At 58.9% G+C, this 24,802-nt stretch overlaps 1 protein-coding gene across 2 annotated transcripts; it reads left to right on the top strand.

Moving 5' to 3' along the window:
• Window positions 1–6,844: 6,844 nt before the first annotated feature.
• EVPL (envoplakin) lies at window positions 6,845–24,800 on the top strand. 2 transcript variants are annotated; one of them, XM_055325928.1, is made up of 23 exons: window positions 6,845–6,862; window positions 7,789–8,024; window positions 10,348–10,447; window positions 10,806–10,960; window positions 11,057–11,183; window positions 11,959–12,084; window positions 12,276–12,314; window positions 12,441–12,602; window positions 12,691–12,798; window positions 12,985–13,080; window positions 13,970–14,095; window positions 14,520–14,666; window positions 14,800–14,954; window positions 15,099–15,196; window positions 15,489–15,661; window positions 17,018–17,196; window positions 17,289–17,427; window positions 17,530–17,723; window positions 18,090–18,240; window positions 19,870–19,953; window positions 20,058–20,171; window positions 20,277–20,369; window positions 21,108–24,800. In XM_055325928.1, the coding sequence occupies exons 2-23, from the start codon at window positions 7,939–7,941 to the stop codon at window positions 24,543–24,545; spliced, it is 6,090 nt and encodes a 2,029-aa protein (XP_055181903.1). In that variant the 5' UTR covers window positions 6,845–6,862; window positions 7,789–7,938; the 3' UTR covers window positions 24,546–24,800. The 2 variants fall into 2 exon arrangements, with proteins under 2 accessions (XP_055181903.1, XP_055181904.1); XM_055325929.1 differs by lacking the exons at window positions 6,845–6,862; window positions 7,789–8,024 and adding an exon at window positions 8,031–8,565.
• The last annotated feature ends 2 nt before the right edge of the window (window positions 24,801–24,802 follow it).

Below are 24,802 nucleotides of genomic sequence, written 5' to 3'. Positions count from 1 at the left end.
TCACCCTCTCGGCTCCCCAGCTTGGCAGCACCAGGCTATGGACTAGGTTCTCTGGACCCAACTTCAGGCCCCCATGCGGGCAGCCCTCCAGCCTGTCTGAGCCAGCGTCTCCTGCCCTCATGTGGGAAGATGTCCCTTTGTCTTGCTCATGGCCCTGCCCACCCTCCTGCTCTCTTTAGAGTACTGGGGTCAGTTGAGAGGCAGAATCCGGAGTCAGTCATTCTGAGTGACCTTTTCTAAACTTTTCCTTTCTTGTGGCCACACTAGAAATTCCCTTCCTCCTGGTGTCCCTGGCTGCTCTGAGTAGTAGTGGCTGTGGTCAGCCAATGAGGCCGAAACAAGACATGTTTAGTATTAACAGCATGTGTTTACATAAGAAGACAGCCCTGGCAGGGCCGAAGTCTCTGCTTAGCTAGTACGTCCCCTCACATAGGATCCCTGGACATTAAACAGGCTGTCATGGGAGGCAGTGCACCAAAAGCAGGAGCCCATTGGGTCCTTGGGCCAGGAGGCAGCTCTCATGGCAGCAGGTTCAGAGTCGAGCCACAGGCTGGCACATTTTGCTGGGTAGATTCACAGAACTAAATGCCAGCAGTCACACAGTCCTTCCTTCCTGGGGAATGAGTGAGGTCTTGAGGTGTAAGGGATGGAGGCAGGTACCTGCTTTGCTTCCTGTGCTCCTTCCTCTGGCTGAGGCTCCCATCCCTCCCTGGGATGAGCTATGCTTGTGTAAGTTTGGACCTTGCAGGAGGCATCTGTCTCCCCAGATCCAGAGAGGAGCGGAAGCTTAATTCAGGCTCTGCAGTTTTAGAAGATTCCTTAAAGCTGCTGTACTAATGATGGCTTTTGTTTGTTTTCTTGCTTGTTGAGTGGTGCCGGTCTTGACCTGCAGAAACATTAGTGGTGAAAAGCTAACTTTAGTTACCAGGGGCTAATGCTGAACATCGGATTGAAAGATCTAATTTGGCCAAGCTTGTGGCCTTTAACCCTGTTAGTTCTGTTTGGAAAAACAGCGTTGAGGCAGTCGGGGCCAGATGGGCCCTACACTGCTCGGTTTTCCTGGGTTTTTTTTTTCTCCTTTCCATGGGCACTGTTTCGAGGTACTGTCTCTCTGGTTTAAGCTGAGAATTCTTGGATTCCCCGTTGGAAGTGAAATATTGCCAGGCTTGGTTCCATCTCCTTTCTCTCGTGGCCACCTGAGCCATTCACCATGGCCGGCAGGTGACAGCCCATGGTGGCAGTGGCCCCCCCCTCCCTCTCATCCCCCAGTGGCTCTTCTCCCGCTGAGCCAGTTGACCAGGGACTTCGGGGGTAGGGGCTGCACTCCACCTGGTCACTGTCATTGCTGGGGCAGCACTGATTGTGCACACCTGGCATCATTAATACCAAGGGCTAGCCGATCACAAAATTCTAAACAGCACATTGCTGTCCACAGCCTTCACAAGCTTGGAACTTTCAGAGGTCTAGGAAGACGGCCAAAGATAGCAACAATATGTGTTGGTTCTAATTTTATTTTTAAGACAGTTGTTGCTACAGAAGAGACGGAAACCAGGTTTAGCTGTAAAATTTATCGATGTTCCAAAGCAGAGAGATAGATTGGATGCTGCCTACATCCTGACAACACCAGCTGGAAGAGTCTAGCCTGTTGGTCTGCTAGATGTTGGGGCGCGGGGCGCGGGCGGGACCGCACGAGTGACAGGCACAGCCCCTGCAGGGGGGCAGCTCTGCAGTGTTGGCGGTGTTACTAGTTGGTATAAGTTAGAAGAAATGTAGTCTCAGGTGACGAATACTGATGGCGTACCCATGAGAATCTTTAGTTTGACCTTTTCGAGCTGTGATCTCAGAATCTAAGGCTTGGTTTTTATTTTTGCTTGAAGGCAGGATTGTGACAGCCTCAGCAGCTCCATCAGAGCCCAGCAGTCTGATGAGCCGCTCTGTGCTGGTGCCAAGACCTGCAGAACACCCCGAGCAGGCGGGGCTCTGCTTTCCCCCAGCCATACCCTCTGTGCAGAGGTTCGTTGCATTGGAGGGGGAGCCTGGCTTCTCTTGGGCCCAATTTTCGGCAGATGGTTTCTTCACCTCCGCTAACTGCAGTACGTGTCCTCATGCTCAGTCTGTGGTTCGGTGACTCCTCACACTTGGAAAAGAACCACATCCCTTCTATCCGGCTGAACTTTTCCCAGGGGTCTTCTGGCAGGAAGCAGTACAGTTCTGACAGGCAGGTAAATCGGTCCCCGGAAGCTGTTGTGTTCATTAGCTCTGGCTAACTGTGACGTGGAGAGGGTGTGGGGGTCCTCACGTGGAAGGGAGGGGCATCCGTTTCTCTGATCATGGGAAGGAAAACCTGCAAAGGGTTTAGTACCTAATGGGATCCCTGGGTGGCGCAGCGGTTTGGCGCCTGCCTTTGGCCCAGGGCGTGATCCTGGAGACCCGGGATCGAATCCCACATCGGGCTCCCGGTGCATGGAGCCTGCTTCTCACTCTGCCTGTGTCTCTGCCTCTCTCTCTCTCTCTCTCTCTCTCTCTCTCTCTCTCTCTCTGTGACTATCATAAATAAATAAAAATTAAAAAAAAAAAAAAAAATATCAACCTCCTTTCCCTCCCCTCCCCGTGGATGGTGCTTCTCCCCCAGCAGGCCTCTGGCCCATGGGTGCCTGCGAGCATCCTGGCTGTGGCCTGGGGCCTCGTGGGAGGAGCTCCTGCCTGGCGAGGATAGAGCATGGGAAAGTCTCCTCTGTGCCCTACAGTAACCAGCTCCCGCCCTCCCCCCCCCGGACAGCGTGAACCCAGTGTCCAGGAGGCGGGGCTGCTGTGCCCGGAGCTGGTGGGGCCGAGGTGAGGGGACCCATCCACCGACACCCAGCCTTCTCCCTTCCCTTGGTGCACGCGCACGGTCTTTTTCTGCCACCCTCCCCGAGCCAGGCCCTGCTAGGTCTAAATGGCATCACCAGGACAACAAGCTGAATCCACTGAGCTGCCTTGAGTGCTTTCAATTTCCTGGCCGCAAAGACTAATTAGGAAGCGTTGCTCCCCAGCTACAAAGACTGTTATTAGCTTTTTGTTTTGTTTTATAAACCTTTTCTTTCCTCACACCAGGGACCGGGGCTTGGTGCAGGTTCAGTACAGCGAGGGTGACCCTCCCACTGCTGAGCTTGTGAGCACCACGGCGGCATAGCCACCTCCATCAGACCTGAACTTCACGGTAGGGCCCAGAGCCCTTGGGCAACGGGGGAGACCTGGAGGCCCAGCAGCTCCCCAGTGAGAGTGGGTAGATGCAGATTTCCAGGCTGCGCTTTCCCTGCTCCATGCAGGGTCCCACATCTGGCCACTGTGGCCCAAGGCTAGCGAGAGGGAGTCAGTCCTAAAATGGACCAGCCTTGACCTCGTTCTCTTAGGCACACTTGGGGCTTGAGGACTCCTGAGGTCACCCCATATTTTCTGTCTCGCCATCTAGTATGTGGGACCCTGATCTTCTGACAGGCAGGGTTGGTTTGTTGGTTTGTATTTGAATGGCTTTCTCTAGACTCTCCCTATAAGAGGCCTGGAATAACCAGCCCCTTTTCCTGCCTGTTCTGCTCTAGTGAGGCCAGCCATGATCACCTCCTGTTTCTCTCCAGGCTGACCTTCAGCATCTGTTTTCATTAGGCTTATCACGCAGACTCAAGCCAAGAAGAGAGCCCTCCTCTAGACCACCCTGTAGGTTCCCAGGGCCACAGCCCTGCCTCTCTTGGTGCCTGCAGACAAAGGGAGACTCATCCCTGGCTCCCCTCCTCACCAGCCCTCATCCTCTCCAGGCTCCTCAGTGGGGCAAGGAAGTGTGAGGCAGGAGAGATTATCAGCCAGCTCGGCTCCAAGGGTCTGGTGGCAGAGCTTTAGTCCAGAGGGTAATTTCCGGAGATGGCAAAGCTTGTCTTGATTGAGGAGCATATGGGAGTTTGGCAGGTTATGGCTCCCAGGGCAAAGTCAGCAGTTGCCACCATCTGCTGCAGCAGGGAGAAGAATGTTCCCTGTAGGAGCCCAAGAGGTGGAGGAGAGAGTGGGTAGCTTAAGCCCTGGCACGCTATCCAAGCTGCCACCCTGTTGCCTAGCTGCATGCGTGTGTGGCGGCCTGAAACTGGGAGCCGGGTGGCTCTCCTGCTCTGGCCGCCCACCCCAGGAGCTGTGAGTGGCACATGTGAGCCTGCCTGCGAGCTCCAGGCTAGGGGATTTGGGAAGCTGCTACTTGAAGTCACAGCTGGCATAATGCTGGGGGGAGACCCTGGACCAGCAGACCTCAACCTCTCCACAGAGGAGGAAGAAAGTGTCAGGTGAGGGGAGTCCCTAGGGGCAGAACCAGAAGCCAGGCCCAGGCTTCCTGCCTGGTTCAAAAGGAGGAGATGTGGCAGGGCGAGGCCTGGGAAGGCTGAAAATTGGGCTCCTAGGCCAGAGCTGTTTGGTAGAACTGTCCAGTCAACCTCTGAAAAACATGGGTTTGTACTGCGTAGATCCCCTTATAAGGGACTTTTTATATATAAATACAGTCCAGTACTGTAAATATATTTTCTCTTCCCTGTGATTTTCTTAATGACATCTTTTCTTTAGTTTTCTTCATTGTGGGAATAGAGTATATAACATATCACACACAAGAGGTGTATCAGTCAACCATTTCTGTTACTGGTAAGGCTTCCAGTCAACAGTAGGCTGCTAGTAGTTAAGTTTTGGGGGAGTCCGAAGTTACACGGAGATTCTCAACTGCACAGGGGGTCGGTGCCCCTAACCCCCACGTTGTTCAAGGGTCAACTTAATGTAAGCCACAAATGCAAGCCACATGTGCAATTGGAGGTTTTCTAATTGGAGCCACTTTTTAAGAAAGTAAAAAGCAACAGATGAAACTAATTTTTAAAAACACATTTCAGGGATCCCTGGGTGGCGCAGCGGTTTGGCGCCTGCCTTTGGCCCGGGGCGCGATCCTGGAGACCCGGGATCGAATCCCACGTCGGGCTCCCGGTGCATGGAGCCTGCTTCTCCCTCTGCCTATGCCTCTGCCTCTCTCTCACTGTGTGCCTGTCATAAATAATTTTTTTTTTTAATTTATGATAGTCACACAGAGAGAGAGAGAGGCAGAGACACAGGCAGAGGGAGAAGCAGGCCCCATGCACTGGGAGCCCGATGTGGGATTCGATCCCGGGTCTCCAGGATCGCGCCCCGGGCCAAAGGCAGGCGCCAAACCGCTGCGCCACCCAGGGATCCCGCCTGTCATAAATAAAAATAAAAATAAAAACACATTTCATTTAACATAGTATATCCAAAATATTGTGGCCAAGGTAAAAAAAATTTTTTTTTAAGATTTTTATTTGTTTATTCATGAGAGACACAGGCAGAGGGAGAAGCAGACTCCATGCAGGGAGCTTGATGTGGGACTTGATCCTGGGACCCTAGGATCACGCCCTGGGCCAAAGGGAGGTGCTCAACCACTGAGCTACCCAGGCGTCCCCCCAACCTTTTGTTTTTAAGAAAAGGTAAAAAATTATTGAGATATTTTACACCTTTTTTTCATACAGAGTCTTTGAAATCCAGTGGCTGAATTCCTGTGGCTGCCATGTGGGACAGTGCTGGTCTCCACGGAGGCTGTGTCCCGTCCTGGCCTTCTAAATGACACTTATCTTTCTCACATATTTAAAACCCTGCATCTTTCTTTCTTTGTCCCAGTCCTTTCTCTTGTGCTTTGGTCTTGGGGGTCAGAGTCACTGCCATCTGATGAGGAGCATCCCAGAGAGCAGGCTGTTCCTCCGGCTGCATGTCAGCCCCTATCTGGGGAGCCGGGGGCTGATTTGATTTGGCATTAGACAGTCACGCCAGGAATTCAGCTCTTGTTTTTCTTGCAGTGAATCAGTTACCCTTAATCTCTGGGGCGTGTGCAGGCCTCCTGTGGTGCTCATTTATTTCCAGGAGAGCTGCTGCAGACGGGAGACAAAGCTCAACCTTTCCAATCAGCCTGGCTGCCTTTTGCCTTCTGTCATCTGGAGCCAGGTCTGCATCCCTCTCCCCTGTCCAGCTTGGCTGGGTGTGGGGGGGCTCCCCTGGCCCTTGAGCCCTCTACCTCTGATGACCACCACCTCCCAGGAAGGGGCCCAGAGTTCCCAGGGAGGCAGGACAGTGGGCTGATGGCCATAACCTCTACCTCCGTCTTGGCTCTCCTGGGTTTTGCCACCACTTGTCCAATCTCAAAGATAAGAAAGTGAGCTCTGGTTTGAAATTAGAGGCTGGCGTTCAGGCCTGGCCCCCAGGACCAGTCATTTAAACAATGGCCTATTTCTGAGGACAGTTGATTGCAGGCCTGCTAGTAGTGGTTCAAAGAAAATTGTCACCCAGCAATAATGAGAGGGGCCGGGGCCAGGGCCACGTAGCCTCTGGGCCTGGCCTTCCATCTCTGGCTCCATCCAGCTCACAATCAACAGTCCACCTGGGGCACAGCTTTGGAGACCCTCTGCTTCCCTGTTGTTATTCTGTCAAGGCCCCCCTTGTGCCCTCCCCATCCCTGCTGCCCCTCCCAGCCTCTCCCCAGCCAGGACAGGTGACTCCTGTGTTCCCTCTCCAGGACAGGTTTGGTGGCTTGTCCATGAGACACAGGAAAAGGGAGTTAAACCTCTTCTGTCCCACTAGTGCACATGACCAGTCTCTGTTCTCCCCCTGCCCTCTCTAGTGAGAGGGACCCCTATGTCTTCTCTAGGTGTTTTTTACCCTCAGCTGGACCTGCCAGGATGTCCCCGTGCGCCAAACCCAGCACAACTGCATCCCTCCCCTTTGCTACTCCAGCCCGTCCTCCGCCAATGCTGCAGTGTTTCCAGGGAGTGGCTCTGGAACTGTAGAAGGATTCTTCGAGGTAGGCCAGTGAAATGAGGGCCTGGAAATAGAGGGGGTGCCGCAGGAGGAAGACAGCCACCAAGATGGCCTCCCTGGAAGAGGCCAATAAAGTGGCACCACTATCCACCCTCCATCTGACTTAAGCCATCAGGGGCCCCTTCTAGGAGACTGAGTGAAGAGACACAAGCAGGAAAACCCAAGTACAGTGGGTTCCCAGAGGGCTCAGCCAGACCCTAGGCTCAGCTACGCTGAGGCTAATGCTGGGGATTATTGGACAAGGGGTCCAGGGGGTTTCCCAGACCCTCTGGAGCTGATCTGAGACTCTTTGGAAGATCCCAGACATGCATGTCCTACTGCATCTGGCCCCAGAGCCACAGACAGATAGGATGACACTGAGCCAGCCAGGAAGATCGGGCAGCGGGACTGTGGGGTTGTCCTCTGGGGAGCTGACTGGGTGATGCCCACTTTTAAAATGTGCCTTGTGCCAGTTGTCTGGGGTGACTGCCCCCTGGCTGCCCCATAGTGGTGGTAGAGAGCACAGAGCACAGTCCAGATGCCCCGGGCTGACGGGGAGCCACCCCACCTCTTCTGGTGGGGCAAGAGCTATGGGTGGGGGCAGGCCTGATAACTGGGCGCCTGTGTGGCCTGGAGGTGTTTATTAACACCTAGCCTGAGCTCTGGGGCTGGGCCTCTGTCCCTGAGCATGTGCAAGCATCTGTCTTTCTGTAGCCCTGTCCCTCCTGGGCCTGGCTATTTCCCCGTCTGGGTGTGTGGGTGTAACAAGTCCAAACCTTCTCTGGGAGCCGAGCAGGCTCAGGTGCCCCGCCCTCTGGGCTGTGCCCTTTCTTCCCAAACTGGTTGTGCAGGAGCAGCTGAGTGTGGGCAGTGTGGGTGCATGCGTGGCAGCCCCGGCCCGCGCTCACTCGCTCGCTGCCTCACCTGCAGGGAGGGGCCTCCCAGAAACTGCCTTCCCAGCGCCTGGCCACCCCACCTCACCAGAGCCCAGCCAAGCAGCCAGCAAGGACACACGCCTGCTTCCCGCCACCTGCCTGCACCAGCAGAGCCCAGCCTGAGCCGGCACCTGCCTTTACAACCATGTTCAAGGGTCTGAGCAAAGGCTCCCAGGGGAAGGGGTCCCCTAAGGGCTCCTCAGCCAAGGGCTCCCCCAGCAAGCACAGCCGGTGAGCAGGGCCTGGGGCAGTGGGCTGGGGCAGGTAGGGCAAGGCAGGGCCAGGCCCAGGTGCTTAGCCCCCTGGAGATGGCAGCCCAGAGTACAGGACCAGCCTGGTGCTGGCATTTAGTGTCGCGAGGCCAAAGGGTTGGTGGGGGTTGGGGGGATGGCGTTGGACTCTCTTCCATGCCCAGATGGAGTTCTAGCCCTGGCAGGAGGCCATGGCTGGCCTGGGGCTCCCACACTGTCCAGGGGGCCTGAGGGCCATGGGTAGGGGTGCTCTGCAGGAGACACACTGGGTAAGGACAGGCCAGGGGCTGGGAGACTGGAGAGCCTGGCTCCCTGCCTGTGGCTCTGCCCTCAAGGCTCTGCTTGGGCTGGGCTGACCCTTGGAACCCGGGGTGGGCAGAAGGACTGTGGCCAAGAGGCGGAGGTGGGGTGCCTGCTGCAGGGAGGCGGTGCTATACCAAGTCCAAGCTGCAGATTTCCTCACAAGGCTCTCCCCTCGGGCCTTGAGTTTCGTTACAATGTTGGAGTGCCTCTTTTACCAGGTGGGTATGGGGAGAGGGTGCTGCGGGGAACGGGGAGGGCCTGCAGGCCAGGACATCCTCAGAGCCTCCCTCTGCACCCCCAGCTCCCTGCCGGACCCAGCCTGGCTCTCCACCCTGTGGTCCACAGACTTGGCTGCTTTCCTCTTGTTCTTTCCTGTCACTGGGCCTCTGCTGGGTGGAGGTGGCAGATGGGAGCGGAGATGAAACGCTCATTACTCCGATAGGGATCGGATCGGGGCGATGACAGGGAGGCTGGGCTTCTGGGCAGACAGGAAAGACAGCAGTTAAGACTCTCACTGGAGTGACCTGTCCTCCCTGGTGCTCCTGGGCCCTGCCCAAGGTGGAGTGTGCTCCTCCCTGTGGGAGCAGCCATCCCAGGAGGACGGGCCTGAGGACAGGTCGCCCAGGGGTCAGGACCCACAGCTCCTTGTCCCCAGGCTGGCTCCTGGACAATGCTTTCCTAGCCTCGGGCAGCTGGCGTCTCTGTCCACAAGGCCTGGTCGATTCTGGCTGCAGCCCCCAAACACCATTCTCGTTGTGTGCAATCCATTCGTTTAACTTACATTTAACCTACTGTGTGCCAGGACTGTGCTAGGCACTGAGGATGCCACCTTACACAGAACAAACAGGTCCTTGCCTTTGTGGTACTTACATTCTAGCAGAATAAACATTTCTGGGGTGCCAACTCCGCATAGGCTGTGCCCTGGATGCTTTAGATGGATTCATTCTCTTAATCCATGCAGGTGGCACTGTGATATAGAGATTATTAAGGCCCCACTTTGCAAGTGAGAAACTCTGGGCACAGAGAGTTTAAGTAACTTGTCCAAGGCCACACAGCAGTAGGGCTAGAAAACGATCAGACCCAGGCTGTTTGGCCACAGAGTTCCTTCAGCCTGGTCTTTACTGGCATTGCCCCTCTGCCTGGACGGAGTGTGAAGGTGGAGGTGGCTCATCCTTTGACCCCTAGTTCAGGGCCCAGCTCAGTGAAGTCTTCCCCTTCCCCTTCTCCAGGACTGTAACTTCATAGGGTGTTGTGCTTCTGAGCCTTGGACCACTCCACCTTTTATTAGGTCTACTTGGTCCCCTAGGCCCCAGAGAGCAATGCCCCATGGAGAGGACCCTGGGGAGCCAAATCAGGTTCATACTCTGTTCCTTACCACTTGATCTGGAGCAAGTCAGGTCCTAATCTGGGCATAATCTCCAAATCTGGGGGCTGTTGGGGTGCCCCAACAAGCTCTTGGCTTCCTCCTGCCCTGGTGCCATGCAGCTCCTCCAAATGATTGTTAGCCCGGGCACAGGCAAAGCCCAGGGTGGTCGGGGGGAGACAGGGCTGGGATGGGAAGAGGTTGGGGAGGGGGACATGATCCTGCTCCCCTGCCCCCAGGCAGCCCAACTGCCCCTCCCCAAAGCCCAGCCATGCTGTCTCGGGTATTAGCAGCTGAGCCGTGATTCACTCCTAAGGAAGTGGCAAGGAGCTGGGTGGGGTTGGGAACGCACTGCCAGGACAGTGATGTTGGCCTGCTCCATGGTGCCAGACACACCAGAGGCCCCCACTTTCTGAACCCTCACCTGAGAACAGCGCTCTTCCACCTTTAGAGCTGGGTTTCTCACAGAGTCTCCTGCAGGGAGAGACCAGAGCTCCCCAGGTCCTAGACGCCTCCCTCCTGGGCAACGAGCCTAGCTGGAGGGTAGGACAGGGCAGAGGGAGACAAGGGATCCCACTCAGGTGGGGCAGAGGGGTCTTTTCCAACCATGCTGGCTCTGTCCCTACCCCTGCCCCAGGGCTGCCACCCAGGAGTTGGCCCTGCTCATCTCCCGCATGCAGGCCAATGCTGACCAGGTAGAGAGGGACATTCTGGAGACCCAGAAGAGACTGCAGCAGGTAAGGCCTCAGGGGCAAGCGGCAGGGTGTGAGTGCAGGGGAGGCTCACTAAAGCCCGGAGTACCCACTGGGGATGCTTACGCTGGGACAGACAGCCCTTGTCTTTCACCGGTCATTCCCCAAACACAGTGGGAGAGAGGGCTCAGCTCTCCTTTTCTGCTGGATTCCCAATGAGGGGGGGGGTTAGAGGGGCTCAGGGGGCCTGGGTCTCCCCTGTGTCCCTGCACCCACCCCACAGATGCCCTGGGTCTGGCCCTCTGCTGGCGTGGGCACCAAGGTTGGCAGTGCAGCCTGGGGAACTCAGGGTGAGGCTCAGGGAGCAGTAATGGGCAGCAGGGGTGTCGTCCCCCACCCACAGGACCGGCTGCACAGCGAGCAGAGCCAGGCCCTGCAGCACCGGCAGGAAGTGGGGCGCAGCCTGAAGGAGGCTGAGGTGCTGCTGAAAGACCTCTTCCTGGATGTGGATAAGGCGCGGCGGCTCAAGCACCCACAGGCCGAGGAGATTGAGAAGGAGTAAGTGGGGTGGCGGCCAGGGCATGAGGACTGAGGCTCTGGGGTTCCAGGGGAGCCCCGGGCCCAGCCCTGACCCGCTGGCCTCCTCCTTGGCAGCATCAAGCAGCTGCACGAGCGAGTGACCCAGGAGTGTGCTGAGTACCGCGCCCTGTATGAGAAGATAGTGCTGCCACCCGATGTGGGGCCCAGGGTTGACTGGGCGCGTGTGCTGGAGCAGAAACAGGTCAGCGCCATGCCCAGTGTCGGAGATACCTCCAGGGGCTCAAAATCACACGTAGCACAATCAAGAGAGCAAAACAGAGCAGTGTGTCATCGGGGACCTATCGGTGTGCTTGCACCCGTGGGAAGGTCTGGGAAGAGAGAGCAGAGGAGACAGTGCAGTCAGGGAAGGCTTCCTGCAGGAAGGGGCATATGAAGAGGCCTCAGAGAGGTGGGAGGGCTTAGTGAGACTGGGGTGAAATAGTGAGGAGAGGACATTCCAGAAAGAAACAGAGGCTGCAGCCTGGAGTGTGGTGGAAGGTGGGGTTTTCTGGGCAGGCAGGCAAAGCCAGGTCATGGGCACCCTGAACATCAGGTGAGGAATTGTGCTTTGATGCCATAGCAGAAGGGGTGCCGTGATGACAAGGAAGGGACAGTGGGGAGGCCATGGGCAGAGGGGGTGTCCCAGGATCCCAGAGCCTAGTGAGCAGTTTCTAGGCAGAAGGTGCCGAGGCTGGAGAGGCAAGGAGGTAGGGATGAGTAGGAGGACATCTGACAGGCTGAGCCCTGCGTTCTGGGGACCAGTAGGAGTCAGGGGCTGCAGTCAGGCCTGAGCCTGGGCCCCTGGAGAGTAGCATGTCCCTGAGGGAGGGCTGCCAACCGTTCACCAGGCTGCTCGGCTGCCTCGTGCAGCCTCTGCGCAAGCGGCCAATTCCACTCCTCTGCACGGGGACACGGGGGACAGGGGAGGGCTGCCGTCCCAGCCCTGCGGCTGAGCTGAGTGGCCAGGTCTTCTGCAGAAGCAGGTCTGCGAGGGCCAGTACGGGCCAGGCATGGCAGAGCTGGAGCAGCAGATTGCGGAGCACAACATCCTGCAGAAGGAGATTGAGGCCTACGGGCAGCAGCTCCGGAACCTCATTGGGCCGGTGGGTGCCGTCCATCCCTGCCTGGCCATCCAGCCCTACCCCCACTGTCTTCCATCAGAGCCTGTGTGGGACAAGGGATGGGCGTGGGGGGCACCGTGGGCCCAGAACGTGGGCTGCCATCTGGCCTGCACCCCGCCTCTCACTGAACCTGCTTTGTGTCCCCCCCACCCCCACCCCATTGGTCGAGGCAGGACGCAGCTACCATCAGGAGCCAATACCGGGACCTCCTGGTGAGCAGGGGCTGGGAGCGGGGAGGCCCAGCTGCCTGTACAATCGGGGGGTGGGCAGCATTGGTGGGCACAGGCTGACGGCATCCCTCGCGACCCCTTCTCCCTCCCACGTGTCGCCGAGCACAGAAGGCAGCCTCGTGGCGCGGCCAGAGCCTGGGCAGCCTGTACACGCACCTGCAGGGCTGCACGCGCCAGCTGAGTGCCCTGGCCCAGCAGCAGCAGGGCATCCTGCAGCAGGACTGGAGCGACCTCCTGGCGGACCCCCAGGGCGTGCGGCGGGAGTATGAGGTGGGTGGGGGACAGCAGGGTTGGAGGGTGTGGGCAGGGGCACCCTCGTCCTGTCCTCCCCTCGCCCATGCTCCCGACTCTCCCCCAGCACTTCAAGCAGCAGGAGCTGCTGAGCCAGGAGCAGAGTGTGAACCAGCTGGAGGATGACGGGGAGCGCATGGTGGAGCTGGGGCATCCGGCTGTGGGGCCCATCCAGGTGCGAGGGACAGACACTGCCCATCGTCTCAGGGACACCTGCTCCCTAGATCAGGGGCGGGGGGAGCCTCCCAGGGAGGCTGCAGAGAGGGAGACGCGGCCCAGGTCAGGGTGGGCCAAGCGGGCAGCGGATGGGTGCAGAGGTCAGGGCGGGCATGGTCCGAGGGCTCCATGCTGCTGTCCGCAGACCCACCAGGAGGCCCTGAAGATGGAATGGCAGAACTTTCTAAACCTCTGCATCTGCCAGGAGAGCCAGCTGCAGCACGTGGAGGCCTACCACCGGGTGAGCCGAGGGCGGAGCCCAGGCAGGGCCCGGGGCGGGGCACAGACACCTGCAGAACAGCGCAGGACGCCTTCACAGGGAGGGAGACAGGCACCTCATAAAAACGGCAGAGCTGTGTCACCGTGACTCGGCCCCAGAGGGAAGATGATGTCACGCAAACCTTTGCAGCAGGGTGGTATCGCTCCCAGGGATGCTTGGTTCTTAAGGGGAAAAAAGCAAAAATGCATAAATCACATAAATCTTCTTATGCGTAAATCACAAACACACGTACCTGAAGGATGTACAGCATATGTGTGGTATCACGATTTCATGGAGATGGAAGAGATGCCCAGAAACTCTCCTTGGAAGGGACAGTAACAAAAAGTGGGCTGAGAAACTGACAAAATATACAACAGGGACTCTTCTTCTTTCGGTAATTTCCCCCCAAGATGTTTCCTATAGTTGGAGAGGGACAAAAGCCAGAGTGTTTTCCATCCTTTTTTAAAAAAAAATATTTTCCCGCGACACCACCCTACCATCATCACACCCATGGACAGGAATTTTGTAACATCACCCAACTGCGGGATGTTTCTTTAGAGCACACTCCCAGCTTCCGCTCCGGGCCTGGGAGAAGCGCAGCCCCGAAGCCCTGGCACCCACCCGCGGGGAGGTTGCAGGAGAGCCCCGCCTCCATCTGGGCAGGAAGGACAGAGGCCAAGGTGTTTTAAAACACTAAGAAACGTTCAGTGAGCCCAAAATGCCCCATTTGCAGAGCATTCCAGTACAAAAAGGCCCCACGGCCTGAGAAGCTGACGGTGCGGGGGCCCGTGGCAATTCGCGTTTAGCTGGCTTGCAGGGTTGGTGGGCAGTGGGTGCCCCCGACTGTGCCCTTAACTACCCACGGCCTCAGTTCCAGGAAGAGGCCGACTCCGTGAGCCAAACCCTGGCGAAGCTGAACTCCAGCCTGGACACCCAGTACAGCCCAGCCCCTGGGGCGCCCCCTGGCGCCCTCACGGAGCTGCTGCAGCAGCTGGAGGTGAGAACACCCCACCCCGCAGGCCACCCGCATCCCACGCCAGGGATTGGGGCTGGCCTGTGTCTGGGCCTCACCCTTCCCTGGGGCTTAGTCCTGCCAAGAGCCAATCCTGGGGGGCAGGAGAAGGGGATCTGCTCCAGCAGGAGGGGGCTGCTCTGTTACCAGAAGCCCTTCCCCACTCTGGACCCATTTCCTCACCTGTAATGTGGCAGGTGAGCCCCTGACCCTCCGGCCCTTCTCTAGAGGCCTGAGTGATGCTGAGCAGTCCCCCAACCCCGACCAGCAGACTCCAGAATCCTGGGCTCCCTGGAGGGGCTTCTTTCACTGTCCTGACTTAGAGACCTTGTCTCTGTGAAGACCGGACCCCTGGCTCTCATGGGGGATGGGGTGGGGCAGGCCTCAAGTGAAGCCTGGGACCCCACAGGCAGAGAAGAAGCACCTGGCTGTCACTGAGAAGACCATTAGGGACCTGCAGCGGCAGAGCCAGCAGGTGGCCCCTCTGCAGCAGCGCAGAAACCCACCCCAGCAGCCCCTGCACGTGGATAGCATCTGCGACTGGGACTCAGGAGAAGTACAGACTCACCCACCCAGCACCACCCCTGCCCCCTCCAGTCCCACCCAACGCCCGCCCTGCCCCCCTCCAAGCCCTGCCCTGCCTCTGGCCCGCCCCTGCCCCTGCCCCATCTCTGTTCCCTGCCCCCCAGGTGCAGCTGCTGCGGGGAGAACGGTATTTGCTGATGGACAACACTGACCAGCACACCTGGGTCGTTCAGGGCCCAGATGGGGAGACCAAACGTGCCCCAGCCGCCTGCTTCTGCATCCCAGCTCCGGACCCTGACGCTGTGGCCAGGGCCTCCAAGTGGGTCTGCCTGGGGATCCTCAGGAGCAGGAGGAAGACAGCGGGCCCTGCCTGGTCTTCTCCTAGACCAGTGACTCTTGGGGTGGGTGGGAAGGTTCGGAGAGAGAGGGGTGACATCCTTCTCTGACCTCCTCCTCGTTCTAGGCTGGCGTCGGAGCTGCAGGCCCTGAAGCAGAAATTGGCCGCAGTTCAGAGCGAGCTGGCGGCCTGTGCTGAGCAGCCCTTACAGACCGGCCAGCAGGGTACTGTGGGCTGGCCAGGAACTCGGGGGGTTGTTGGAACAGAGGGAGTAGATTCCTACTTTGGCCAAGGTGGGGGGTGGTTGCAATGGGTGGGGAGTGACCCCAGAGTAGGGACTTCTGCTTGGGGGTTCCATCCCTTGGGCTGGCAAGCCCTGAGCACTGTCCCTGCCCATCCCCCTCCCTTCCTGTCGGACACAGGATGCTCTGGGCGCGTTTAGGGAAGCACTTGTTTCTCAGGTATGTGAGCAGGTGGGAGGTAGGCCCTGGCCCCTCATGACCCCTGTGCCCCCAGCTCCCACTGGCTCAGCCCCAGAAGACCCACAGGCCCAGAAGCTCCTGACACAGATGACCCAGCTGGATGGAGACCTGAAGCAGATAGAGAGGCAAGTGCTGGCCTGGGCCCGGACCCCGCTGAGCCGCACGACACCCCTGGAAGACCTGGAGGGCCGCATCCAGAGCCATAAGGTGGGTAGGTGAGCGAGGATAAACAGTCCCGCACTGAGGGTGTATGAACTAAGGATAAGGCAAGTGTGGGCAAGTGTGGGAGCAGGCGCAGGGACCCAAGGCAGAGGAAGGGAGCGGACAGTCCAGGGCTCAAGACAAGCTGGTTCTAAACCCTTGGTCCTCCACTGACCAACTGTGTGATCTTGAGAAATCACTTAACCTCTCTGGGCCTTGGTTTCCTCCTCACTGAAAACAGGCACAATAATACTCAGTTCATCTGGATGAAGTATACTAAGGCCAGAGAAGGTTCTAGAGGGGCAGGGCCCAGAGTAAAGACCCTGTACCCCACACTTGGGAGGTGTTCTGGTGAGAGTCCTGAGAGCAGCAAGGAAGCCTGCATGTCTCAGGGGTGATTTCTCCTGGAGGCAGGTGGGGGCACCTCCCTGAAAAGGGGGTAGCATGTAAACATCTCAAAAGCCCAGTAGAGAGCCATCCCTCCCCACACCTGGGGGGTTGCAGTCTGGCTTATGTCCTTCCCAACCGGCTTTAATTCAAGTATATCATTTGGGTTTGGTTTTTAAATTTTTGAGTCATGTCATTACACATTATGGTGCAGCTTGTAATATCCACTCCATCCTGTCCCGTAGTTTTAGAGGTGACATTTCCCAGGTCAGAGGACCAGGCTGGGAGGCTCCAGCCCTGGGTGGGAAGAGTAGGAGGTGTTGCAGGTTGGGTCTCTGATCTGGTGTACTGGGAGTTTCTGAGGGAGTCCCATGGGGACGAGACTGGGAGTTTCTGAGGGAGTCCCATGGGGAGGAGGCAGGAGCAGGAGGCCAGGGTGATACTGCAGCCTCAACAGACACCAGCTCCTCCTGGGGCTCTGCGGCCTACAGAGGGCTGGACCTGTACATAGCCGCCCCCAAATACGTCCTTGAGTCTTGAAGTCACCACATCTCCCATGTCAGGGTAGGGGCCACAAGAAACCCAGTTAGACTGGAAGGTAGGTGGTGGGTGGCACACAGAGTCAGCACCCACGACTTACAGAATGGATGAGTGAATGAGGAGCAGAATCACCCCATGTGGACAGAGCTAGGGTTTTGTTGCCTGACTTGGGGCGACAGGGTAGGGAACTGATGTTCTGTGCAAGGCATGGCTGACACGACGACCCATGGGGTCACATTGCCTCTTCCCGTCGATCATTCTGCGGATGAGCAGACTGGGGCTCAGCGAGGCTCACTGGCCCAAGGTCATCCACGTGGGGACTCTCTTGGGGCCAGGACTGTCCCTGGGTCTGTGGCCTGCATGCAGACTCACCCATCACTCTCTGAGGCCCCGTGGGCAGGAAGGAGACCTCTGACCCTGCCCGTCCCACCCCAGGGCACAGCCCAGCGGCTGCAGGGCCTGGGAGCAGAGAAAGAAACAGCCCAGCAGGAGTGTGAGGCGTTGCTGTCCGCCCGGCCTGGGGGCCCCGCTACCCTGCAGCTGCCTGTGGCCCTCAACAGTGTCAAGAACAAGTACAGCGACGTGCAGATTCTTTGCAACCTTTACGGGGAGAAGTGAGTGCCCTGGGGATGGGGGAAGGGGACCGCTGGGTGGCACGCAGGGGGGTGGCTGACAGAGGGCCTGACCTCAGGCCCCCTTGAGACAGAGCCAGAGCTGCCTTGGGTCTGGAGCGCCAGATCCAGGAAGCGGACAGGGTCATCCGAGGCTTCGAGTCCACTGTGGCGCAGGAGGGCCCCATCCCCGCCAGCCCCGGGGCACTGCAGGAGAGGGTCAACGAGCTGCAGGTGAGGGGGCCCGGCCTCGCCAAGCATTCATGGACGGGTGGGGTCCCATGGGAATGTGTGGAAACACAAGGGTGCATGGCGCTGTGTCCCCTCTTCTCCCAGCGCCTGCGGAGGGAGCTGCTCGAAAAGCAGGCCTGTGTGCTAGGGCTGCACCGCGAGCTGAAGGCCACTGAGCATGCATGCAGCGCCCTGCAGAACAACTTCCAGGAGTTCTGCCAAGACCTGCCTCGCCAGCAGCGCCAGGCCCGGGCCCTTACCGACCGCTACCACGCTGTGGGGGACCAGCTGGACCTGCGGTGAGTGGAGGGGCCATTAGGGCTCGACGCACATCCCCACGGTGCACAGCAGCCACTGTTGCCAAGCTGTGTGGCCTCAGACTGGTGACTTCACCTCCCTGAGGCTGTTTCCTCGACTCTAAAATGGGATGATAATAGTAGCTATCTCCCAGGGTGAGCCTACCTGCATCCCTGGCTGAGACGTCCAGTCTATCCCTGAATGCCCAGCTCTGACACAAGGCCAGAGTTAGCAGATCCTTCTGGTGGGTCACTCAGGCCTTCTGACTTGCCCCAGGGAGGGAGGCTCCCACCAGCCTCCTTCATGCACCCCTCATCTGTTCCCAGAGGGCAGTGCTCACCTCTGCTCTGGGCCCCCTCCTCCTGCAGGGAGAAGATGTTGCAGGATGTTGGCCTCACCTACCAGCAGTTCAAGAATTGCTTGGACAATCTGAGCTTCTGGCTGGAAAACCTGCCCCGCAATGAAGTGCGGCCCAGCGACGGGCCCAGCCAGCTCGCCTACAAGCTGCAGGCGCAGAAGGTGAGGAGCTGAGGCTGCAGGCAACCGGGGGCAGGTCAGGCCCCTCCAGAGTTGGGGCCTCAAGCCACTTCACCCCTCAGGGAGCCTCCGGTAGGCACAGCTGCCTGGGTGCGTGTGGCCCCCTAGTGGCCAGAGTTCTAGGAGACCTCAAAGCTCAGACCTCAGGCCTTCTGGGTCACCACCACCTACTTACTACCCTAAATGCTCTGTCTTGCCCTCAGAAACAGCAAGCCCGTCTCCATCTGTTCCGAGATGGGCAGTGAGCTTTATGCTCCTCGGGGTTCCAACTCCTATCCCATCTTTTTCCTCATATTGACAATGCCCTGCTACGTACTGGCAATGAACCAAAGGCTGCGGGTACAGCCCAGCTCTCAGGCAGCCCAGTCTGGTGGGGGAGGCCATTGCATCGCAGGCCATGATGCTGTTAAGAGCTCTGGTGGAGAGCTGCAGCACTGTGGGAGCCCACGGCAGGACACGTGGGGTCAGGGCAAGTGCTCTGGAAGGCAAAGGTCTGGGACTGCAGGAGGATGACAGTGTCTCAAGAGAGAGTAATGGGGTGACGTCAGTAAGGTGGCTTGGGACAGAGACTCAGTACTGGCTGCAGATCAGAATCATCCAGGAGGCTTTTTTTCTTTTTTCTTTTTTAAAGATTTTATTTATTTATTCATGAAAGACACAGAGAGAGGCAGAGACACAGGCAGAGGGAGAAGCAGGCTCCATGGAGGGATCCTGACGTGGGACTCAATCCCAGGTGTCCAGGATCACGACCTGGGCTGAAGGCAACACTAAACCACTGAGCCACCTGGGCTGCCCAAGGGGGCTTTTAAAATCCCTGTATCAAAAAATATATATATAAAATAAAATAAAATATAATAATAATAATAATAAATAAAATAAAATAAAATCCCTGTATCAGGGATGCCTGGGTGGCTAAGCAGTTGAGCATCTGCCTTCAGCTTATGGTGTGATCTTGGAGACCCGGGATCAAGTCCTACATCGGGCTCCCTGCATGGAGCCTGCTTCTCCCTCTGCCTGTCTCTGCCTCTCTCTCTCTCTTTCTCTCTGTTTCTCATGAATACATAAATAAAATTTAAAAAATAAAATAAAATCCCTGTATCAAACCCCACTCCAGACTGATTAAGTTGGAATCACCCAGGACCAGAACATCAATACTTTCTTTTAAAGTTTCCCAAGTGACTAAAAGGGGCAACCAGGCTTATGAACAATTGGGACAGAGCAGTGGTTCTCAGGAGGTGGTCCCTGGACTGGCAGCATCAGCATCAGGGAGATGCTTGGACTCGCAAATTTTCAGGCCTCAACCCAGAGCTGCTCAGACACTGGGGTGGGGCCTTCAATCTTTGCTTGAACAAGCTCTCTAGGGGGTTGTGATGCGCAGCCCTGCGGGAGAACCCCCCTGCTAGAACAGGAGTCTGAGGAGCACTAAGCAGGAGGAAGGGACTCTCCCAAAGAGAGAAAGGAAGAATTCACAGAGAGAATCAGGCCTGGAAAGGCCGTTTCCCAGGCGACCTCTTGCCCCTGTGGGGTGCCAGCTGCCCTGGAGGCCTTGCAGGAGACACTGGGTGAGTGGTGTTTGCTGACCTCCCCTGACTCTCACTTCCTCCCCGGCAGAGGCTGCAGCAGGAGATCCAGGGCCGAGAGCAGGACAGGGCCATGGCAATCCGCCTCTCCCAGGACCTGCAGGCAGCTCTGCAGGTAAGCACTTTCCTTCCTCTCCCCTCGCTCCTGCCAGCCTCCCGCTTCCCCAACCCAGCTGCCACCACTGACTGAGAGCCTGTTTTCCTCCCCTCCCTGTTCAGGACTATGAGTTGCAGGCAGACACCTACCGTTGCTCCCTAGAGACCACCACTCAGGTAGGGTCAGCCCCCAAGAGACCCCGAGTGGCTCCCCTGCAGGAGAGCATCCAGGAGCAGGTGAGATGGGATCCAATGGGGCTCAGTATCCCTTGGCATCAGCTCTGCAGGCGCTCTGGCTGGGGCTGACCCTGACCTCCCTCTGCCTCCCTTTGGCCTCTCTAGGAGAAGAGCGTGACAAAGGCCTATACTGAGGTTGCGGCTGCACACCAGCAGCAGCTGCACCAGCTGGAGTTTGCCAGAAGGATGCTGGAGAAGGTATGGTGAGAACACTTCCTCCGTTCCCGTGCCAGGAGGCCTGGGCTGCTCGTTGCCCCGGCCAGCTTCCCTTCCTCCTCGCCCTGCAGCCTGTGGCCACAGGACAGGCTCTGCGTCCTGAAGAGGGCAGCTCCCCACCTCCCCCTGTGCTCCCCACAGCAGCTCTTCCAGGCTGGTATCCATCTCAGAGTCAGGCCCTGGAGATTCATTCAGTGCAGTCACAGCTTAGCCACTGGACAGTCTTCTGGTGGGACAGGAGAAAATCCCCACAAAGTCTTCAGCTTCAGGACCAACCACGGTGGGCAAGAGGCCACCTACATCTCCATGCCTGGGGGACCAAGAGACAGAAGCCCTCTATGATTTTTAGTGTCTGGCTAAGGGACTTGCCAGCTTTCTCCTACCCAGAGGAATACCCCAGCCTCCCCTAGGGGATGGAGCATAGGCCCATATCCAGGAGCCTGGATGGGAAGAGAGGGGGAAAGGTTTGGAAAGGAGACCTGTCTTGTTTGCATGTTCTGAACACTGCCTTGCATCCCAACATCATGGGGCTGAGACGTCCTCTTGAAAACCTGCATCCAAGCACCTCAGGACTGCAGCTCCCACTCCTGGGACCTTCCAGAAGTATCAGGAAGCAGGGAGGGATCTTTGATCTTGGGGTGGGGAGGGGTAGAAATGGGGCTCATCCCTTTCCCCCCACTGCCCTTTCAGTATTCTTCCCTTCTCCCTCTCACTCTGCAGAAGGAGCTCAGTGAGGATGTCCAGGTGACCCATGATGCACAGCAGGGGTCTGAGAGCCCAGCCCAAGCAAGGAAGGAGTCAGAGGCCCTAAAGTCCCAGCTGGAGGAGGAGAGGAAGCGGGTGGCCCAGGTGCAGCAACAGCTGGAGGAACAGCGGAACCAGCTGCTGCAGCTGAGAACCCAGCGCCCCTTGGAGAGGCTAGAAGAGAAGGAAGTGGTGGAGTTTTACCGGGACCCCCAGCTGGAGAGCAGCCTGTCCAGGGTGAAGTCCCAGGTAGAGGAGGAAGGCAAGAAGCGGGCCGGCCTGCAGGCGGACCTGGAGGCAGCAGCCCAGAAGGTCGTCCAGCTGGAGAGCAAGAAGAGGGCCATGCAGCCTCACCTGCTGACCAAGGAGGTAACCCAGATTGAGAGGGACCCCGGCCTGGAGAGCCAGGCAGCCCAGCTCAGCAGCGAGATCCTGCAGCTGCGGGGGGAGAATGCCACCGTCTCGGCCCGGCTCGAGGTGCTAAAGAAGGAGCTGCTGGCCCTGGAGCAGAAGGAGCCGAACGTGAAGGAGAGGATCGTGGTGAAAGAAGTGGTCAAGGTGGAGAAGGACCTGGAAATGCTTAAGGCAGCCCAGGCCCTCCGGCTGCAGCTGGAGGAGGACTCTGTGCGGAGGAAGGGGGCGGAAGAGGCTGTGGCCAAGCTGCGGGCACGCATTGAAGAGCTAGAGCGGGCGATCGGTGCTGTGGAGCCCAAGGTGATCGTGAAGGAGGTGAAGAAGGTGGAGCAGGACCTGGGCCTCCTGGAAGAGGCGTCCAGGCTGAGGAACCTCCTGGAGGAGGCCAGGAGCAGGAACGCCACGCTGGCGCGCGAGCTGGAGGACCTGCGGGGCAAGTACAGCGTGGTGGAGAAGCAGAAGCCCAAAGTGGAGCTCCAGGAGCGCGTCCACGAGACCTTCCAGGTGGCTCCGGAGACGCAGCAGGAGATGGCACGGCTCCGGGCCCAGCTGCAGGACACGGCCAGCAAGAGGAGCGGCGTGGAGAAGGAGCTGGAGGGGCTGCTGCCCGAGCTGGCCGCCCTCCGTGCCCAGAAGCCCGCGGTGGAGTACAAGCAGGTGACGCAGGAGGTGGTGAAGCACGAGAGGAGTCCCGAGGTGCTGCGGGAGATCGACCGCCTGAAGGCCCAGCTGAATGAGCTGGTCAACGGCAGCGGGCGGGCCCAGGAGCAGCTCATCCGGCTGCAGGGGGAGCGCGACGAGTGGAAGCGGGAGCGGTCCAAGGTGGAGACCAAGACGGTGAACAAGGAGGTGGTGCGCCACGAGAAGGACCCTGTCCTGGAGAAGGAGGCTGAGCGGCTGCGCCAGGAGGTTCGAGAAGCCACCCAGAGGAGGCGGGCCACCGAGGACCTGGTCTCCGAGCTGCAGAACCGGTACCTGCTGCTGGAGAGGAGGCGGCCCGAGGAGAGGGTGGTGGTGCAGGAGGTGGTGGTCACCCAGAAGGACCCGAAGCTCCGAGAGGACCACGGCCGGCTGAGCCAGAGCCTGGACGAGGAGGCGGGCCGGCGGCGGCAGCTGGAGCGGGAGGTGCAGCAGCTCCGGGCTGGCGTGCAGGAGAAGGAGAGCCTGCTCAGCTTCCAGGAGGACCGGACCAAGAAGCTGGCCGTGGAGAGGGAGCTGCGGCAGCTGACCCTGCGGATCCAGGAGCTCGAGCAGCGGCCTCCCGCGGTGCAAGAGAAGATCATCATGGAGGAGGTGGTCAAGCTGGAGAAAGACCCGGATCTGGAGAAGTCCACAGAAGCCCTGCGGCAGGACCTGGAGCAGGAGAAGACCCGGGTGACAGAGCTGCATCGGGAGTGCAAGAACCTGCAGGTGCAGATCGACGTCCTCCAGACCACGAAATCGCAGGAGAAGACCATCTACAAGGAAGTGATCCGGGTAGAGAAGGACCGGGTGCTGGAGGGCGAGCGGTCCCGGGCGTGGGAGGCGCTCAACCGGGAGCGCGGGGCCCGGCAGAGCCGGGAGGAGGAGGTGCGGCACCTCCGGCAGCGGCTGGACGGGGCCGAGGCGCTGAGGAGGACCCGGGCCCGCGAGGAGGCTGAGCTCCAGAGGTCCCGGGCCCAGGCGGACCAGGAGCACCGGCAGCTGCGGCAGGAGCTGCGGGAGCTGGAGAGGCGGAAGCAGCAGAGGGCGCTGCACCTGCAGGAGGAGGCGAAGCTGCTCAGCCAGAGGACGGACGGCGAGCGGCAGAAGGCGGCCCAGCGGGGCCAGGAGCTCTCGCAGCTCGAGGCGGCCATCCTCCGCGAGAAGGACCAGATCCACGAGAAGGAGAGGACGCTGCGCGACCTCCGCGCCAGGGTGAGCAGGGAGGAGCTCAACCAGGAGACCCAGACGCGAGAGACCAACCTCTCCACCAAGATCTCCATCTTGGAACCCGAGACGGGGAAGGACATGTCCCCGTATGAGGCCTACAAGCAGGGCATCATCGATCGGGGCCAGTACCTCCAGCTCCAGGAGCTCGAGTGTGACTGGGAGGAGGTCACCACCTCGGGCCCCTGCGGCGAGGAGTCCGTGCTCCTGGACCGCAAGAGCGGGAAGCAGTACTCCATCGAGGCGGCCCTGCACTGCCGGCGCATCTCCAAGGAGGAGTACCACCTCTACAAGGACGGCCAGCTGCCCATCTCCGAGTTCGCGCTGCTCGTGGCAGGGGAGACCAAGCCCTGCTCCTCGCTCTCCATTGGCTCCATCATCTCCAAGTCCCCGCTCGCCTCCCCAGCCGCCCAGGGCTCCGGTTTCTTCTCCAGCGGCTCCCTTGGGCTCAGCGATGACAGCTTCCCCATCGCTGGCATCTACGACACGACCACGGACAACAAATGCACCATCAAGACGGCCATGGCCAAGAACATGCTGGACCCCATCACGGGGCAGAAGCTGCTGGAGGCCCAGGCGGCCACAGGGGGCATCGTGGACCTCCTCAGCCGGGAGCGCTACTCCGTGCACAAGGCCATGGAAAGGGGGCTGATCGAGAACACCTCGACGCAGAGGCTGCTCAACGCCCAGAAGGCCTTCACCGGCATCGAGGATCCCGTCACCAGGAAGAGGCTGTCGGTGGGCGAGGCCGTGCAGAAGGGCTGGATGCCGCGGGAGAGCGTGCTCCCACACCTGCAGGTCCAGCACCTGACCGGGGGACTCATCGACCCCAAGAGGACCGGCCGCATCCCTGTCCCTCAGGCCGTGCTCTCCGGAATGATCAGTGAAGAGCTGGCCCAGCTCCTGCAGGATGAGTCCGGCTATGAGAAGGATTTGACAGACCCCATCTCCAGGGAGCGGATGAGCTACAAGGAGGCCATGGGGCGCTGCCGGAGAGACCCCCTGAGCGGCCTGCTGCTGCTCCCAGCCACGCTGGAGGGGTACCACTCCTACCGCTCCGCCTCCCCCAGGGCGCTGCGCTCGCTGCGCTGACACTGACGGGGCCCAGCAGTCCTGGGGAGCGGGGGCAGGGGAGGTTGGGCCACCGGGACCCCTCACCCCAGAGCGGCCTGATCCGAGGGGGCAGGTCTTCCCTCTGAGGCAGAGCTATATTACTCAGAGGTTTCTGGTGTTGGGCCCCTCCCCTAACTTTGGTGCCCAGTCCATCCCCAGACCCAGAGATCGGCACATCTGTTTTTCCTCCCCTCCTCCGCACCCAGTGCTTCCAATAAACAAATTTGCCCAGTGTC

This window comes from Nyctereutes procyonoides, unplaced genomic scaffold (assembly GCF_905146905.1).
Source record: "Nyctereutes procyonoides isolate TBG_1078 unplaced genomic scaffold, NYPRO_anot_genome, whole genome shotgun sequence".
Classification (NCBI taxonomy): Eukaryota; Metazoa; Chordata; class Mammalia; order Carnivora; family Canidae; genus Nyctereutes; species Nyctereutes procyonoides.
This window is presented reverse-complemented; position numbering and strand designations above follow the sequence as displayed.